Raw genomic sequence first — 17,684 nt, forward strand, 5'->3', positions numbered from 1 at the left:
GTTCCTTTGTCGTTTTGCCTAGTTTTCATTCAGTCATGTTCACACACACATATTCACGCATCCATGCACTTTACATACACCTTACATTATGATACTTCCACACCTCATTCCTTTTTCTTAGTTTAAGTTAATAGTTTGTTGTAGAATAAAGAACACTTTTAAATTGGCCTATACCTGTTGTTTGCGTCCCCTCATTTTTGTCACAGGCTATGAGCCGGCTTGTGACATACTGAACAAAATATAAACGCAACATGCACCAATTAAAACGATTTTACTAAGTTACAGTTCATATAAAGAAATCAGTCAGTTAGGTCCTAATCTATGTATTTCACATTACTGTAGCCATGGGTGGGCATAGGCCCACCCACTTGGGAGCCAGACTTACCCACTGGGTAGCTGGCCCAGCCAATCAGAATGAGTTATTCCCCACAAAAGGGTTTTACTACAGACAAAAATACTCCTCAGTTTCATCAGCTGTCCGGGTGGCCGATCTCAGATGATACCTCAGGTGAAGAAGCTGGATGTGGAGGTCCTGGGCTGGTGTGGTTACACGTGGTCTGCGGTTGTGAGGCCGGTTGAATGTACTGCTAAATTCTCTAAAACCATGTTGGTAGAGAAATGAACATTACATTCTCTGGCAACAGTTCTGGTGAACAAAACTTTGAGACATCTGTGGCATTGTTTTGTGTGACAAAACTGCGCATTTTATTGTGGCCTTTTGTCCCCAGCACAAGGTGCACCTGTGTAATGATCATGCTGTTTAATCAGCTTCTTGATATGCCACACCTGTCAGGTGGATGGATTATCTTGGCAAAGGATAAATACTCACTAACAGGGATGTAAACAAAGTTGTGCACAAAAGTTGAGAGAAATAAGCTTTTTGTGTATATGAAACATTTCTGGGATCTTTAATTTCAGGTCATAGAACCAAACACTTTACATTTATATTTTTGTTCAGTATATATCTTCAAAACATTTCCAAAACATACATTTGACACAATTCAGATTAAATGAATACATTGTATGCCTAGAAAATCAGAACATAACGGTACATTGTATTGATTCAAAAGTTCAACTGAGGCATGGTTAAATCCATATACAATACCGCCACCGTGTGGCCAAGTACTATAACTACTCCAATCCCGTCTGCTGGCCACAGATAAATCCATATACAATACCGCCACCGTGTGGTCAAATGTTACAACTACCCCAATACCGTTCTGCCTTGCTCCATACCCTTCTGCAACTAGAGAGCGGACATGTTAGCCCTGTCATAACGGGGATAACGGGTAGTTGGATACTTAGTGCAGGGATTTGCTGCTAGGGAAATCATGGACGCCGTAAACGCTTTCAACCATGAGGTGAGTTGGCCCGTAGAGCGTCGAGAGTGTGGCTATTTCGTCCGTCAAAAATGGGGACCGTCGTGTGTGTGCCTCTCGCTGTTGTGAAGACGGGCGAGGAGGCCTGTTATGGAGGCCTAGCCCTAACTAGCTAGCTACCTATCTGTGTATTTTAACAGCTCTAATTCAGGATTATTTTTGAATACTTTCCCGTTAAAAGGTGATCTTCCTTGATTTATAACTTACTTGATATGTGAAAGTTTAAACGAACGTTACGTTAGTTATCATGCATTATTGAAACGGCTACGTTGACTAGGTAGCTAACGTTAGCTTGCTATCTAGTTATCGACATCAACACGATAGTTAACAGCATGTTAACTTAGCAAGTAACAAGACTTCTGCCAGTTAGAACAAAATAACAGCTACTGTCAAAGGTTTTTTACATAACTAACGTTAGCGAGTTAATAGCTAACAATGATTCGGGTTCTGACTAGAGGGAGTACAGCTAACGTTACGACCGGAAGATAACTTTTTCGTAGTATGTTAACAGCAGGTTAGGATAATTAGGTGTCCGGTTAAGAGACTTAGGTTAAGATGAGGAAAAGGGTTAGGGACTAGTTAAAATATGTTCTCCTAACATGCTACGAAAAGTCACGTCCGGTCGTGGCTGTACTCCTAGTTACAAACCATGATTCGGTTAAGCTAGTTAGCCAAATTGGCTAACACAGGAAACATTGAACGGCGGTTAGCTAGCTGTACTAGCCCAATAATAAGAGAGCCTAACGTTACTTCCAATGATATATTTAAGAAATAAGGCCCGAGGGGTGTGGTATATGGCCTATATACCATGGCTAAGGGCTTTTCTTATGAACAACGCGGAGTGCCTGGATACAGTCCTTAGCCGTGGTATATTGGCCATATACACCACAAACCGCCGAGGTGCCTTATTGCTATTATGAACTGGTTACCAACGTAAAAAAACCAAACATGTTTTTGTCATACCACTGGTACATGGTCTGATATGCCGCGTCTTTCAGCCAATCAGCATTCAGGGCTCTTACCACCCAGTTTATAAAGCTACAGTATGTGTTCACTAGATGACTGACAGAGGGCGCTGTCCTGAAGGCACCGTCCACCATTATGATAGTCAAAGGAACAGCCTCCATAGGAATGAATGGGAATCTACAGTATTTCAATGTAATGTTTCAAGAACAAAAATACATGCACTTTAAGTATTTATTTGTTATGGTGGGGACTGCAACATAAGAACTCCATAAAATAATTTTTTATTGAGAAATTACTGACTTCTATTCAAGTTCATACAACACTATATGTTGTTTTAAAAAAAAAAAGAAGGTATTTATTAGTGTCTGTACTGAAGAAAAAAAAACATTTAACTTCCAAATCCTGTAGCAGCTGAAATGCATCACAATGTTGATTATTTTTAATTAACTAGGCAAGTCAGTTAAGAACAAATTATTATTTACAATGACTGCCTACACCGGCCAAACCTGGACGACTCTGGGCCAATTGTGCACCGTCCTATGGGACTACCGATCACGGCCGGATGTGATACAGCCTGGATTACTAGGAATGGTAACGCTGGACAAGTTAATGCATAATCCCATAATAAGGTTTTCAATATTGCCGACCATTTTAAGATCAATTTTATGGAAAAGTTATTTCCCCATGAAGTCTGTAAAAATAAATGGCAATTGTCATTCAGTAACAATTAACTTATAAACTGGTTCACCCATACACTGTCAAAACAGATTTATTTACTGGTCTTAGTATGATACGGGGCTTTCAGCATTGGATCACCAAGTATACAAGTAGATTTACCAAATCTACACAGAGAAAAGCCCCAAAACAAATAGACTCTGTATCACGCTGAACCTGTATTATCTGAACGGACACAGGTAGAGGGCAAGACTGCGCAATCTTCCCTTGAGAAACCAAATCTAACAGGTTCTCAAACAGGTACACGTTTAAGCACAGGTACATCATTTTCTCGTATTCATCATACTGACTCCAACGTTTGGTGCGCAAGCCACATACATAGCTTACTTCTATGGGCACTGATACGCTCATGCTCCTATTACGCACAACCAGAATGACAGAGACACACAGAACACGGGAAATATGAACAAAGGCAACCATACTCTCTGTTAGTAATTGTTGCTTGATGCCCAGCGCTTGCAAAATAAACCGTTTATATTCTTGATCACCACCATTTTTTTTGGAGATGCATATTTATTTATTATGGTTATCCTCTCTTTCTTCAAGTTGACGTCTGCGTTGTACCCAACCTTATAGCTGTACAGGAAAATCCACCATCGGTTCACTAGCTCACCTGACCTCTGTTGATTTGAAAGTTTGCTAGTCCAATCAGAAGGGGCGAGGTTGCGTTTCACTAGCCAATCTGTTGCGTGTATTTTTTCCCCCCAACAGCGATGTAACTGGTACTGTCTCTGGCTGTGTGGAGAGTACTCCTCGGACCCTGTGCCACAAAAATGACTGACATAACGTTACAAAACCCGGCCTGATCATTTCAAGTCATCAGTCTCAAGTCAAAGTCGAGCCCCGAGTCTTGATGGTCCATATCAAGTCTCAGGTTATTTTAATCAAATTTGTGACTTGATTGGTTTTAAATATCCAAATTTAAAATCAATAATGCTGAAATAGGTTGTGATATTTTGAAGACCAAAATACATAAAAGTTACTCAATACACACATGCCACACTTGTGTTCAGATTACTTGGTATTTTGCTAAATTAGTACCTGGCTGCTCACCAATATTTACCAAGTGGTCACTTGACTGGAATTGATTAGCTTGTTCTACTGTAATTAATAGATTGAGCAAATTAAAAATTACCTTGTCCGAAAGAGATTTACACGGTTATCAAAAAGTCACACCAGGGTAAGTCTACACGAAACACAGCCCTTATTTTAAGTGTTTCTATAATCCTCTTTTGGGAAAAATGAGTGGTGGAAAAACAATTAGAACCAATTTCCTTGTTTGACCATTTGAAGTCAATTGTTCCATTGACTTCAATTCAATATCAATTTGAGGGATTAATTTGCGCAAGCTATTAATTACAGTAGAACAAGCTAATCAATTCCAGTCGAGTGACCGGTCAAAAAATGATTGGAACCAGTTCCCTGTTTTGACAGCTAGGTTTTATGGGTATTATGACTCCTACTGTGGTACTCTTTAACAGCGGCGACCGTTTTCTCTCTTCTAAATGGACAAACCCAATGAACTTGTGTATACTACATGTCAGCCATTTATCAACGAGCAGTATACTGTATCTCTGTGAGGAAATGATTTTGGTAGATAGCCAATACGGGAAAAAGGAGTCGTTTCTAAATAGCAACATTGGGTTGGCTTTCATTTTAGTGATACCCTGAAATCATGTGAGACCACACACGTTTATAAGAGGAGAGCCCAATACGGGATCTGAAAACAACAGCTGCCTATCTAAGTCCCACTACGGACTGGCGCATGTGACAAAAACACTGGTACTAAACCAAAGATATTGATCTATTTTAAGCAATCGATTTTGTGAGATCATGATGACTAAACTTTAATACTTAACCACCAATCTGAGGTAAAAATGGATGTGTTTTTCCTGTCATTTTTGTGTGGTGAAAACGTTAGTCTGTGTATTGTAGTAACATGTTCTATCCGCCATAGGGACATTATTCATAATGTCAAAATAATTTTGGTTGATAGTAAATGAATTCCACTCGTAGATTTTTACAACAATAACATTTGTCAATACTTTAACCAGAGAATTTTTAAATGTTCCTAAACACAATTTAACAAGACGCTCTAGACTAGAGTTTCCATGGTGACTGTGCAGCAGCCGGAACATGTCACGTCCCTAGCAGTAGACTGGCTGCTAACGTTAAACTACATTTTATTGTCAATGCACAATATTTGTTCAACAGTTATGAAAGGACTATTATAAAATACATAAAAACAGCAGTTAAACTGGACACACATATCACCACTTCATCTATGCTTATTAATAACATCAACAATGGGGTTATCGTTTTTGTTAGCTAGTTAGCTAACTAGCATACACAGACGTTTGCTTACATGCGTTGCTATGGTTACACAGTAGCGCAAGCTGTCCGCAGCAGTCTCTCAAGATAGACCAAAAAGGACATTTTCTACATTGAACATACGATACTTAGATATGAATTGTCTTCCCACATCTCTTGAATTGGCTGTTTTTAATGTGGGGATATTGTTTTTCCCTTGATTCACTTCCCAAAAGGAGGAGTATGATAATGTTTATATACGGCATTGGTTACTCCCTATAGTCCAAGGACCTTGACATGTTCTGTTTAAAAGGTGAATTGGCTCTGGAAGCCAAAACAGCCAAATGCTCCGTCTAAACGTCAATCGATTGGCAATTGTGGTTCGGTTCTAGAAAAATAAATTACTCTGCTTTCATATCACATTAAAATAATTTCACAAATGCTAAATACACACTTATGTACACTGTTTTAACAGTTGCACCCAAAAGTATATTTCAGTGATAAAATGTCTTCCGTTTATAGACAGGTGTTAGGAGACTCGGATAGCTAATTAGCACAGACTCGGTCTTCCATAAACAATGATCTGTAACATGGAGTTATGGCCGTGTGGGAACACTAACCCTATAAAAAGGTGTGTAGTAATTTAACCTTTTTGTTTTTTGAAAATAATTTCTCACTGACTTTAAAGATGTGTTCCTTTATATTTCCAAAACTGTACCTCAAGCGATGCGCGTTAAAAGCCAAGTGCAGTCAAAAAATATGTTTTTTTCCTGTGTTTTTATAAAGATTTCCACACCGTGAGGTTGGAATAATATTGTGAAAATGATGATAAAGCCCTTTTAGTGTAAGAGCTGTTTTGAAAAGACTGCCTGACATTTCATCCTGTTTTGGTGGGATGGAGTTTTGGCCTGCCTTGTGACATCACCAGGTAAATGAGTTAATAGACCAATAAGAAATAGTTCCAAACCTCTCTGCCAATAACATCTAGTTTTCCACTCCCTACTCAGACCACTCCCAGAAAGTTCAGGAAAAACTATTGCTTGAGAAATTGCTTTTTGCAAAGAAGCAATAGTGCATTCAGAAAGTATTCAGACCCCTTCACTTTTTGTTAAGTTAGTCTTATTCTAAAACTTATTAAATATTGTTTTCTCCTCAATCTAGACACGATACCCCATAATGACAAATACATTTTTGGAAATGTATAAATAAATAAAAAACACTGAACACATTTATTTATTTAAAAATCGCGCTGTTTAGAAGGAGTGCAAAGGCTTCAGAGTAGGCGTTCCCTAACGCAAATATGCAGATGCATACTAGAACGCGCCAATAGGATATCGCTAGCTCACCTCCTTGCTTGTTCTGTCCACTATGACTCATTTGATCCCATTGGAAACGACAAGCTGTGGTGTATCTTGGTTTAGTTATAAAAAATCTTTGATAGCATGGACAGACGTATGCCAGTTTTGTTGTAGACTGTTTTGAGAGAAATCATGGCTGTTTAATTTGTGCATCCTGGTATTTCTTAATTCCTTTCTTTTTAGTTTTTGGATTTGTGTGTATTGTTTTTTATCTAGATATTACTGTACTGTTGGAGCTAGTAACACAAGCATTATGTATTACTGTACTGTTGGAGCTAGAAACACAAGCATTATGTATTACTGTACTGTTGGAGCTAGAAACACAAGCATTAGGTATTACTGTACTGTTGGAGCTAGAAACACAAGCATTATGTATTACTGTACTGTTGGAGCTAGAAACACAAGCATTATGTATTACTGTACTGTTGGAGCTAGAAACACAAGCATTATGTATTACTGTACTGTTGGAGCTAGAAACACAAGCATTATGTATTACTGCACTGTTGGAGCTAGAAACACAAGCATTATGTATTACTGTACTGTTGGAGCTAGAAACACAAGGAAATCGCTTCCCCTGCGATAACCTCTGCCAAATATGTGTACGTGACCAATAAGAATAGTTTTTAATTTGAGGTGTACCTACCATAGGAATCAACTCGAAGCGTACCGTTGACTATGTACAGACCCACTGTGCGACAGAGCTGCAGGTGACCTGTTTTTTCTTTGTTGGTCATCTCTCTCCCTCTCTCTCTCTCCCAGCTGTTCTCCTTGATGGACATGAAGCCCCCAATATCTCGAGCCAAGATGATATCCATCACTAAGTCAGCCATCAAAGCTATGAAGGTAAGTTGTGTGTGTGGTATGAGAGTAGTGGTGTTATAAAATCTGTGCTTTGTGGAGGTAGAGAAGTCATGCTCTTGACAGGGACAGCTGGTGGCGTGTGAGTGTCTGTGAGACAGCGAGAGTGTGTGTGTGATAAAACAACTCAACCAACGCCGTCTGCTTTGTTCAGTGTCGGACCATAAGTCTAAGAAAACACCATGTGTTTCTGTTACAAGTCTAAGAGCCAGACACAGATTAAAAGGTTACTGTGAGATTCTGACAACTAAACAATTTCCCCGATCCAATTCTAACTAGCGTTAAGGTAAATCCATTTTGAATTCAATCACTTTTCGATAGCATCCATTTTGTTTTTAACAAAACTTTCCATACATGTTTTCCCATGGAAGACGTGGTCAGAAAGGGATGTTTTTGGACCTGAAGGCCAAAACATTCACGAGATGATAAAAGGTGCTCAAAGTTGATCCATTCTTGCATAACATGAGACAGCCATGTCTACATCACTGGAATATATAAAAGGGTTGAGTTTGATATCATTTAAAAAGCTTACAAACAGCATTGTCAAACTATTTCATATTATTATTGTTATTAAAATGTTTTTAAATAACAATAACAATGGACCGTAACCAATAACAGTTCACCGTAGTTCTCTAGAACAGTTGAGCCTGTCACATGTTTGTTTTGTAAATTACACAGCAGGAGAAAGAGAGGGAACTGATGAGGCCAGCTGTGTGTTTGGTTTAACTTGCTAGTTATCTCAGTAAGTGTCTGAATTAATACGGAGACGGGCATCATATAGTGTTAGCTTTCTGCTGTGCTAGTTATCTCAGTAAGTGTCTGAATTAGAGGACAGGCATCATATAGTGTTAGCTTTCTGCTGTGTTTGAGAAGTCAAAGCGCTTTGGATAAGTTCTTGATTTCCTTGCGTTTTTATTCTCCTTTGCTCCTCCCTCTTCTCCGAGCAGAGCAGGCCCGTTGCCCTAGCGACTCCACACAGACAGTGTAGACATGCTGCTCCAGAACCAGTACTGTTCTTCCTTCAGACTCCACACAGACACAGCGTGTAGACATACTGCTCCAGAACCAGTACTGTTCTTCCTTCAGACTCCACACAGACACAGTGTGTTGACATGCTGCTCCAGAACCAGTGCTGTTCTTCCTTCAGACTCCACACAGACACAGTGTGTTGACATGCTGCTCCAGAACCAGTGCTGTTCTTCCTTCAGACTCCACACAGACACAGTGTAGACATACTGCTCCAGAGCCAGTACTGTTCTTCCTCCAGACTCCACACAGACACAGTGTAGACATACTGCTCCAGAGCCAGTACTGTTCTTCCTCCAGACTCCACACAGACACAGTGTGTAGACATGCTGCTCCAGAACCAGTACTGTTCTTCCTCCAGACAAGCATGTGTCTAAACGTTGTTCATTTGCACAATGTCTCTCGTTCACATTCGCTTGTAAATGTCCAAACTCACCAAAAAATGACATTCGGAGGCTTCTACCTACAGTATATATGGTTATACCTTCCTGTCTGGTGGTAATGGGTTTACCATGGTAACATGTCAGTGGTCATACCTTCCTGTCTGGTGGTAATGTGGTTTCCATGGTAACATGTCAGTGGTCATACCTTCCTATCTGGTGGTAATGTGGTTACCTTGGTAACATGTCAGGGTGGTCATACCTTCCTGTCTGGTGGTAATGTGGTTACCTTGGTAACATGTCAGAGTTGTCATACCTTCCTGTCTGGTGGTAATGGGGCTACCATGGTAGCATGTCAGAGTGTTAATACCTTCCTGTCTGGTAGTAATTGGGTTACCATGGTAACATGTCAGTGTTCATACCTTCCTTTGTGGTAATGGGGTTACCATGGTAACATGTCAGAGTGGTCATACCTTCCTGTCTGGTGTCCCGTATGCAGTATTAGTTCCCTGATCCTGGTCCAGAATACACAGGGTTTCTCCCTCCCCATATTGACTAATACCTGATCCTGGTTCAGAATACACAGGGTTTCTCCCTCCCCATATTGACTGATACTTGATCCTGGTTCAGAATACACAGGGTTTCTCCCTCCCCATAATGACTGATCCTGGTCCAGAATACACAGGGTTTCTCCCTCCACATAATGACTGATACCTGATCCTGGTTCAGAATACACAGGGTTTCTCCCTCCCCATATTGACTGATACCTGATCCTGGTTCAGAATCTCTCTCCATTCAGAGACATCAGTATCAGAGACATCAGTATCTAGCCTGTCTGTCAGAGTGCCAGGTCTCTCTCCATTCAGAGACATCAGTATCAAGCCTGTCTGTCAGAGTGCCAGGTCTCTCTCCATTCAGAGACATCAGTATCAAGCCTGTCTGTCAGTGTGCCAGGTCTCTCTCCATTCAGAGACATCAGTATCAAGCCTGTCTGTCAGAGTGCCAGGTCTCTCCATTCAGAGACATCAGTATCTAGCCTGTCTGTCTGAGTGTCAGGTCTCTCTACATTCAGAGACATCATCATCTAGCCTGTCTGTCAGAGTGTCAGGTCTCTCTACATTCAGAGACATCATCATCTAGCCTGTCTGTCTGTCAGTCTGGACTTCATCACATCATCTTGCTAGTCTCCATCTGCTGGCTTCATACATGTTTCTGTGAACACACACACACACACATACATAGTCACTGTTCTATTACCAATGGCAGTTAGGATAGGTACTATTTGACTCACAAACAAGTACTATGTTGAAGTTTGAACAGGTCAGACTAAACCTACCTAATTCTGTTCTCCTCATCGATGACTGTTGGTGAGCAGGTAAGAGGTGAGGTCTTTGCCAGAACCCCATTGATGGCATAGCAGCATAGATCAGCTCCTGGCCTCTCATCAAAGATACTGGTCGGTCACACCCAAACACACTGATTACATTATCAATGGTGGTTATGATTAGCCTGGTGGAACCAAGATGATCGCTGCTTTCTATTTCACTTCAGATATCATCAAATGTGTAGTGAAATAGAATGATAAACACAGATCAGGCTGGTTCCACCAGGCTAGGTTATACCCTGGACATTATATGGTGATCAGGCTGGTTCCACCAGACTAGGTTATACCCTGGACATTATATGGTGATCAGGCTGGTTCTACCAGGCTAGGTTATACCCTGGACATGATATGGTGAACACAGTGATCAGGCTGGTTATACCCTGTACATTATATGGTGAACACAGTGATCAGGCTGGTTCCACCAGGCTAGGTTATACCCTGGACATTATATGGTGAACACAGTGATCAGGCTGGTTCCACCAGGCTAGGTTATACCCTGGACATTATATGGTGAACACAGTGATCAGGCTGGTTATACCAGGCTAGGTTACCTGGACATTATATGGTGAACACAGTGATCAGGCTGGTTCCACCAGGCTAGGTTGTACCCTGGACATTATATGGTGAACACAGTGACCAGGCTGGTTCCACCAGGCTAGGTTATACCCTGGACATTATATGGTGAAAACAGTGACCAGGCTGGTTTCACCAGGCTAGGTTATACCCTGGACATTATATGGTGATCACAGTGATCAGGCTGGTTCCACCAGGCTAGGTTGTACCCTGGACATTATATGGTGATCAGGCTGGTTCCACCAGGCTAGGTTCCACCCTGGACATTATATGCAACTAATAAGTAGAAAATAAGCAACAAATAATGTCAGTTTACATAAACTATGTTTCACGATTGAGCCTGAAAGCTGTTGTCGCTGACAGATGAAGGTTGCTGGCCGGATACTGGCCAACATGTGATTGTCTGTTCCATTCATAGGAATGCTCACAGTGAGGTCATGTCTGACTGTTCCATTCATAGGAATGCTCACAGTGAGGTCATGTCTGACTGTTCTAGTCATAGGAATGCTCAGTGAGGTCATGTCTGACTGTTCCATTCATAGGAATGCTCACAGTGAGGTCATGTCTGTCTGTTCTAGTCATAGGAATGCTCACAGTGAGGTCATGTCTGTCTGTTCTAGTCATAGGAATGCTCACAGTGAGGTCATGTCTGACTGTTCCATTCATAGGAATTCTCACAGTGAGGTCATGTCTGTCTGTTCCATTCATAGGAATGCTCACAGTGAGGTCATGTCTGTCTGTTCCATTCATAGGAATGTTCACAGTGAGGTCATGTCTGTCTGTTCTATTCATAGGAATGTTCACAGTGAGGTCATGTCAGTCTGTTCCATTCATAGGAATGCTCACAGTGAGGTCATGTCTGTCTGTTCCATTCATAGGAATGTTCACAGTGAGGTCATGTCTGTCTGTTCCATTCATAGGAATGCTCACAGTGAGGTCATGTCTGTCTGTTCTAGTCATAGGAATGCTCACAGTGAGGTCATGTCTGACTGTTCCATTCATAGGAATGTTCACAGTGAGGTCATGTCTGACTGTTCCATTCATAGGAATGCTCACAGTGAGGTCATGTCTGTCTGTTCCATTCATAGGAATGCTCACAGTGAGGTCATGTCTGTCTGTTCTATTCATAGGAATGTTCACAGTGAGGTCATGTCAGTCTGTTCCATTCATAGGAATGCTCACAGTGAGGTCATGTCTGTCTGTTCCATTCATAGGAATGTTCACAGTGAGGTCATGTCTGTCTGTTCTATTCATAGGAATGTTCACAGTGAGGTCATGTCAGTCTGTTCCATTCATAGGAATGCTCACAGTGAGGTCATGTCTGTCTGTTCCATTCATAGGAATGTTCACAGTGAGGTCATGTCTGTCTGTTCCATTCATAGGAATGCTCACAGTGAGGTCATGTCTGTCTGTTCCATTCATAGGAATGTTCACAGTGAGGTCATGTCTGTCTGTTCCATTCATAGGAATGTTCACAGTGAGGTCATGTCAGTCTGTTCTATTCATAGGAATGTTCACAGTGAGGTCATGTCTGTCTGTTCCAGTCATAGGAATGTTCACAGTGAGGTCATGACTGCATGATGTTGATGAGGGCCCCCTTGCTGGTCTTGTCGATACTGCATGTTCAGCTCCAAACTGGACATCTCTAGAACTGCAGCAGGCACTCTTATGAGGTGGTGTTGACTGGGAGGGCCTGTGACAGGGAGATAAGACAGCCAAGTGGTAAATTTGAATTTTGTTCCAAAGAAAGGACAAATGTTTTTGCTAATGACTCTACTAGTCGAATCTGCTTGGCTGGGGAATTAGCCTACTAGTTTATCAAGCCTGGTATTTTTTATACAACTTTTCACATAACACATTACCTGTCGTTGTTGATGAAGCCGCCAGTGTCCTCAGGGCAGTAACTCAGGTCACTATCAGAGGCCTCGTGATGGTGTGTCGTTTACATGGGAGTCGAGGGAGACTGGCAACAACGGAGGAGGTGTTACAGGGGTACTTCTGTCGAGGGAGACTGGCAACAACCATTGTGTCGCATGGCACTTTCATTCTGAGGTCTTGCTTGACAAGCTGTTAAAATAGCAAGTGAACAGTGACTGCAAATAATTTTTGGAGGTCAGTAAACCATTGCAATCACATTGCTGGACATGTTATGATACACACCTCCTTCTGGTAGATTCCGCTGTCCGTTCAACTGTGCACTTTGTCTAACAGAAAAACAGGGTCGACGATTGTCATCATCCCTCAATTATAAACATAGCTCGAGAAATAAGGAAATCTCGTTTGGAAGTTAATTCTATGCTTTATAGACTGACTGGTTGACGCCGTTTACACTCTTTTTACATTTTTAAAAATGTATTTAACCATTATTAAACTAGGCAAGTCGGTTAAGAACAAATTCTTATTTTCAATGACGGCCTAGGAACAGTGGGTTAACTGCCGTGTTCAGGGGCAGAACGACAGATTTTTACCTTGTCAGCTCGGGCATTCGATCTAGCAACCTTTCGGTTACTAGTCCAACGCTCTAACCACTAGGCTACCTGCCTCCCCCTCTTTCAATGGACACTATGCAACCAACTGTGACATGTTTTGCTATGGCTCTGGGTTGGTTTGAGTTTGTTGCTGCTAGTTAGTAACGTTACGCTGTTGTCGACATGAGTTAGCTAGTACCACCACAGCTACATCCAATGTTTATTTGTGCCCTAGTGCCCTAATGTGACTGTTTCGTCTAAATTACACTAACTTAGACTGGCATGGAAATACGATGACATTGCTAAAGTAGGGAAATAATTTTAATGTTACTAGCCAAGTTCTTCAACAATATATTGCAATGCTAATGTTAGCTAGCTAAAATACAGTAGTCCCCTCATAGTTAGCTGGCTAAGATACAGTAGTCCCCTCAATCATAGTTAGCTGGCTAAGATACTGTAGTCCCCTCATAGTTAGCTGGCTAAGATACTGTAGTCCCCTCATAGTTAGCTGGTGTTGATAAAACGTTTACTGGAGACAGGAGATCAAGTTGAGACATAGGACGAGGTGGATACTTGTATAATAAGGCAGTTTATTCACATGTAAAAATATCTTTGAAATCGTGCAGCACGGCCCCTTCTGTCTGACTCGTATGGAATCGTCGGAAAAAGAGGCCTCTAAACAGTTTGTGCTGGTTATATAGGCAACAAGTAAAGTAGGTTGATCTTGTAGTCTGGCCTTCCGATTGGTCGATCTGGGTCGTGGGTAGTCCTGTCCGGGCCTGATGTCGACGTTCCATTGGCTCTTCACACAGTTCTTTGTCTTAAAGTCTCATCCTTGAGCAGAATGCATGTGCGTTTGTTTTCACAGGGGCCTATTCATGGGGGATGGGAGTGTGTGTGGGTCTGTGGTTATTATAAGGGTACAAAGTGTGGGGGTATAGTGGGGGATGGGTGCATGTTGTGCCAAGTATAGCTTGTGTTGAGAAGTTGTTAAAACAAGTTACCAGTATCCATTACAATTTCTTACACTGGCTAAAATACAGTAGTCCCCTCATAGTTAGCTGGCTAAGATACTGTAGTCCCCTCATAGTTAGCTGGCTAAGATACTGTAGTCCCCTCATAGTTAGCTGGCTAAGATACAGTAGTCCCCTCATAGTTAGCTGGCTAAGATACAGTAGTCCCCTCATAGTTAGCTGGCTAAGATACAGTAGTCCCCTCATAGTTAGCTGGCTAAGATACAGTAGTCCCCTCAGTTAGCTGGCTAAGATACAGTAGTCCCCTCATAGTTAGCTGGCTAAGATACAGTAGTCCCCTCATAGTTAGCTGGCTAAGATACAGTAGTCCCCTCATAGTTAGCTGGCTAAGATACTGTAGTCTCCTCAATCATAGTTAGCTGGCTAAGATACTGTAGTCTCCTCAATCATAGTTAGCTGGCTAAGATACTGTAGTCTCCTCAATCATAGTTAGCTGGCTAAGATACTGTAGTCCCCTCAATCATAGTTAGCTGGCTAAGATACTGTAGTCTCCTCAATCATAGTTAGCTGGCTAAGATACTGTAGTCCCCTCAATCATAGTTAGCTGGCTATGGTCTAAATTCAATCTGGCGTCATCACAATTATTTGCCTTCCTTTGAAATGTTATCGTGTGTCCAAGCCAAATCTGAGTTGTACTGAGGTAGGCTAATGTTAGCCAGCTAGCTAGCTAACGTCAGCTATGCTAGCGACGATAATGATGATTAAATATACATAACAGTCAGTCTATGGTCTAGCAACCGGTATACTCACCACCACTGGGGACCAAGTCCAACCACCTATTCAGCAGGGCATGCTAACCATAGTTGTTGGCTGTGCATCCTGCAGGAAGCATGCAATCAATGCATGGTCAATCCTTATAAGGCTTTTCAGTCTCAAACGGCTGTGATCCTTTTGAACGTGTTGGGGGTGATGGAATAACGGCGTCCCATTCAATGAAGGGAAGCGAAGTGGGCAGAGGGGCGATTTGCATGGGGAGTTTGACAAATGGGGGGGCATGGTTGACAAGATTGTAATCCAAACCAGACTTTCATTTAGGGGCGCGTTCGTAAATTCGCTCTGGCTATCTACTCCGATTTCAGAGCACTCTTAGGGGATCAATATCATGCCAAATGTATTCACAAATGTAAATCACCAATCCACAAATGTAAATCGCTTACATTTGAGGATGGGTGATTTACATTTGTGGAAAGTGATTTACATTTGTGAATACACTTGTCATGATATTGATTCCATACACTCTCGTTTTGACTGTGCCGGAACGCAGAATAACTGATGAATTTACGAACGCTCAACAACTGTTGAATATTTCCGGTGTCGGTAAACGTAATTTAAATGAATTTACGAACACACCTTTAGTTGTTGTGACACACTCAGGTTCCAAACTCCATTTTAGACCAGACTGACTTTATGACCAAAATCATCCTATTTACACTTTGTAGTCAATTTTGACATTAGATAAATGTTTCTGACTCATATCGATGCCACTTGCCGTTATTCAAAGTAATTAGTTGTTTTTTAGCGGCAGTCACTCTTTAAAGACAAAAAAATATATTAAAAAAAAAAATCAATTAATGTATGAAATAGAAACCCTGTTTGTAAGCTTTTTAAATGATATCAAACTCAACCCTTTTATATATTCCAGTGATGTAGACATGGCAGTCTCATTTTATCTCCTGAATGTTTTGGCATTCAGGTCCAAAAACATCCCTTTCTGACCACGTCTTCCATGGGAAAACATCTATGATTTATTATTATTGTTTGAAACAAAAGAATGCAAGAAAAGTGAATATAAAATGGATTTACCCGTTAGTGCAATGACTAAACATCTCCAGGTAGGGTAGCATTAAAAAATAAATATATTTTACCTTTATTTAACTAGGCGAGTCAGTTAAGAACAAATTCTTATTTACAATGACGGCCTACCGGGGAACAGTGGGTTAATTGCCTTGTTCAGGGGGCAGAACAACAGATTTTGACCTTGTCAGCTCGGGGATTTGATCATGCAACCATTCGGTTCAAAGTCCAACGCTCTAACCACTAGGCTACCTGCCGCCCCAGCATACACCAGCATCCTTTTAATGAAGCCTTGTCCTGCACTAGAAAGCAGGCTCCATTTGAAAAGATAATTTTATTCCTTGACTAGGCTTCCATCTGTGTCTGTTACTAAAACTCTCTGACATCTCTTTTCTTCTCTTCCAGTTATATAAACACGTGGTCCAGATTGTTGAGAAGTTCATTAAAAAGGTGAGGCGCTTCCACACATCATATCTTCTACACTGTATGCTTTACTTTAGGGATAGTCAACTCTTATCCTTACGAGGTCCTAATTACTGCTAGTTTTCTGTTCTACCTGATAAGTAATAAAACCCAGCTGGTGACCCAGGTCTAAATCAGTCCCTGATTTAAAGGGAAAGAATTTAAGAAAGCAGTGGAAATGGCTTGGACGTCCAGATTTGAATTAGAGGCCTATACATTATCCACATCCTAAACTTCCTAGCATTGGGGGTTGTTTCTGGATATGGAGTGTTGATGTGTTGGCTGTTACACTGAAGACTCACTTTTACGTATCTATATATCTCGCTGTCTGCCTGTCTCGCTGTCTGCCTGTCTCGCTTACGCTGCCTGTCTCGCTGTCTGCCTGTCTCGCTGTCTGCCTGTCTCGCTGTCTGCCTGTCTCGCTGTCTGTCTGTCTCGCTGTCTGTCTGTCTCGCTGTCTGTCTGTCTCGCTGTCTGCCTGTCTCGCTGTCTGCCTGTCTCGCTGTCTGCCTGTCTCGCTGTCTGCCTGTCTCGCTTGCGCTGCCTGTCTCGCTTGCGCTGCCTGTCTCGCTGTCTGCCTGTCTCGCTGTCTGCCCGTCTCGCTGTCTGTCTTGCTGTTGTGGTGGAAAATCGTCTTAGAAATATAAAACTTACAAGAACTTGTGAATTCAATAAAGGCTTTTAATACAAAATATCATAAGCCGTGCTGGTCCGCGGAACGGCCAACTTCCCTGAGCACTCGCTCTGTTTTTATACACATACGAGTCCATCCCACATGCAAATGAAGTTACTTCCCTCAGTCCATCTGCTTTCGGTTAGGTTATAATGGTGGCGGGACCCTTTCATGTCCTAAAAATAATATATTTATTATGCCTATAGTCCATCTGTTGGTCAGTTGGCTGGCACCCTCCTTCGTGTGTCCCTCTGACATTGGTATGTCCAGCTGTCCTATGGGCC

General features: G+C 41.6%; 1 protein-coding gene across 2 annotated transcripts in view; it reads left to right on the forward strand.

Annotated features, from left to right (window-relative positions):
• The first annotated feature begins 1,199 nt into the window (after positions 1-1,199).
• Positions 1,200-17,684, forward strand: part of scaf4a (SR-related CTD-associated factor 4a) — a 42,008-nt gene continuing 25,523 nt past the window's right edge. The window contains exons 1-3 of one of the 2 annotated variants that reach the window (XM_071364966.1): positions 1,200-1,361; positions 7,508-7,591; positions 16,671-16,715. In XM_071364966.1, coding sequence (XP_071221067.1) covers positions 1,332-1,361; positions 7,508-7,591; positions 16,671-16,715 — 159 coding nt within the window. In that variant the 5' untranslated portion in view covers positions 1,200-1,331. Of the gene's footprint in view, positions 1,362-7,507; positions 7,592-12,737; positions 13,082-16,670; positions 16,716-17,684 lie in introns of those variants that run through there. The other variant, XM_071364967.1, reaches the window with a different exon arrangement.

This window comes from Salvelinus alpinus, chromosome 24, assembly GCF_045679555.1.
Source record: "Salvelinus alpinus chromosome 24, SLU_Salpinus.1, whole genome shotgun sequence".
NCBI classification, from domain to species: domain Eukaryota; kingdom Metazoa; phylum Chordata; class Actinopteri; order Salmoniformes; family Salmonidae; genus Salvelinus; species Salvelinus alpinus.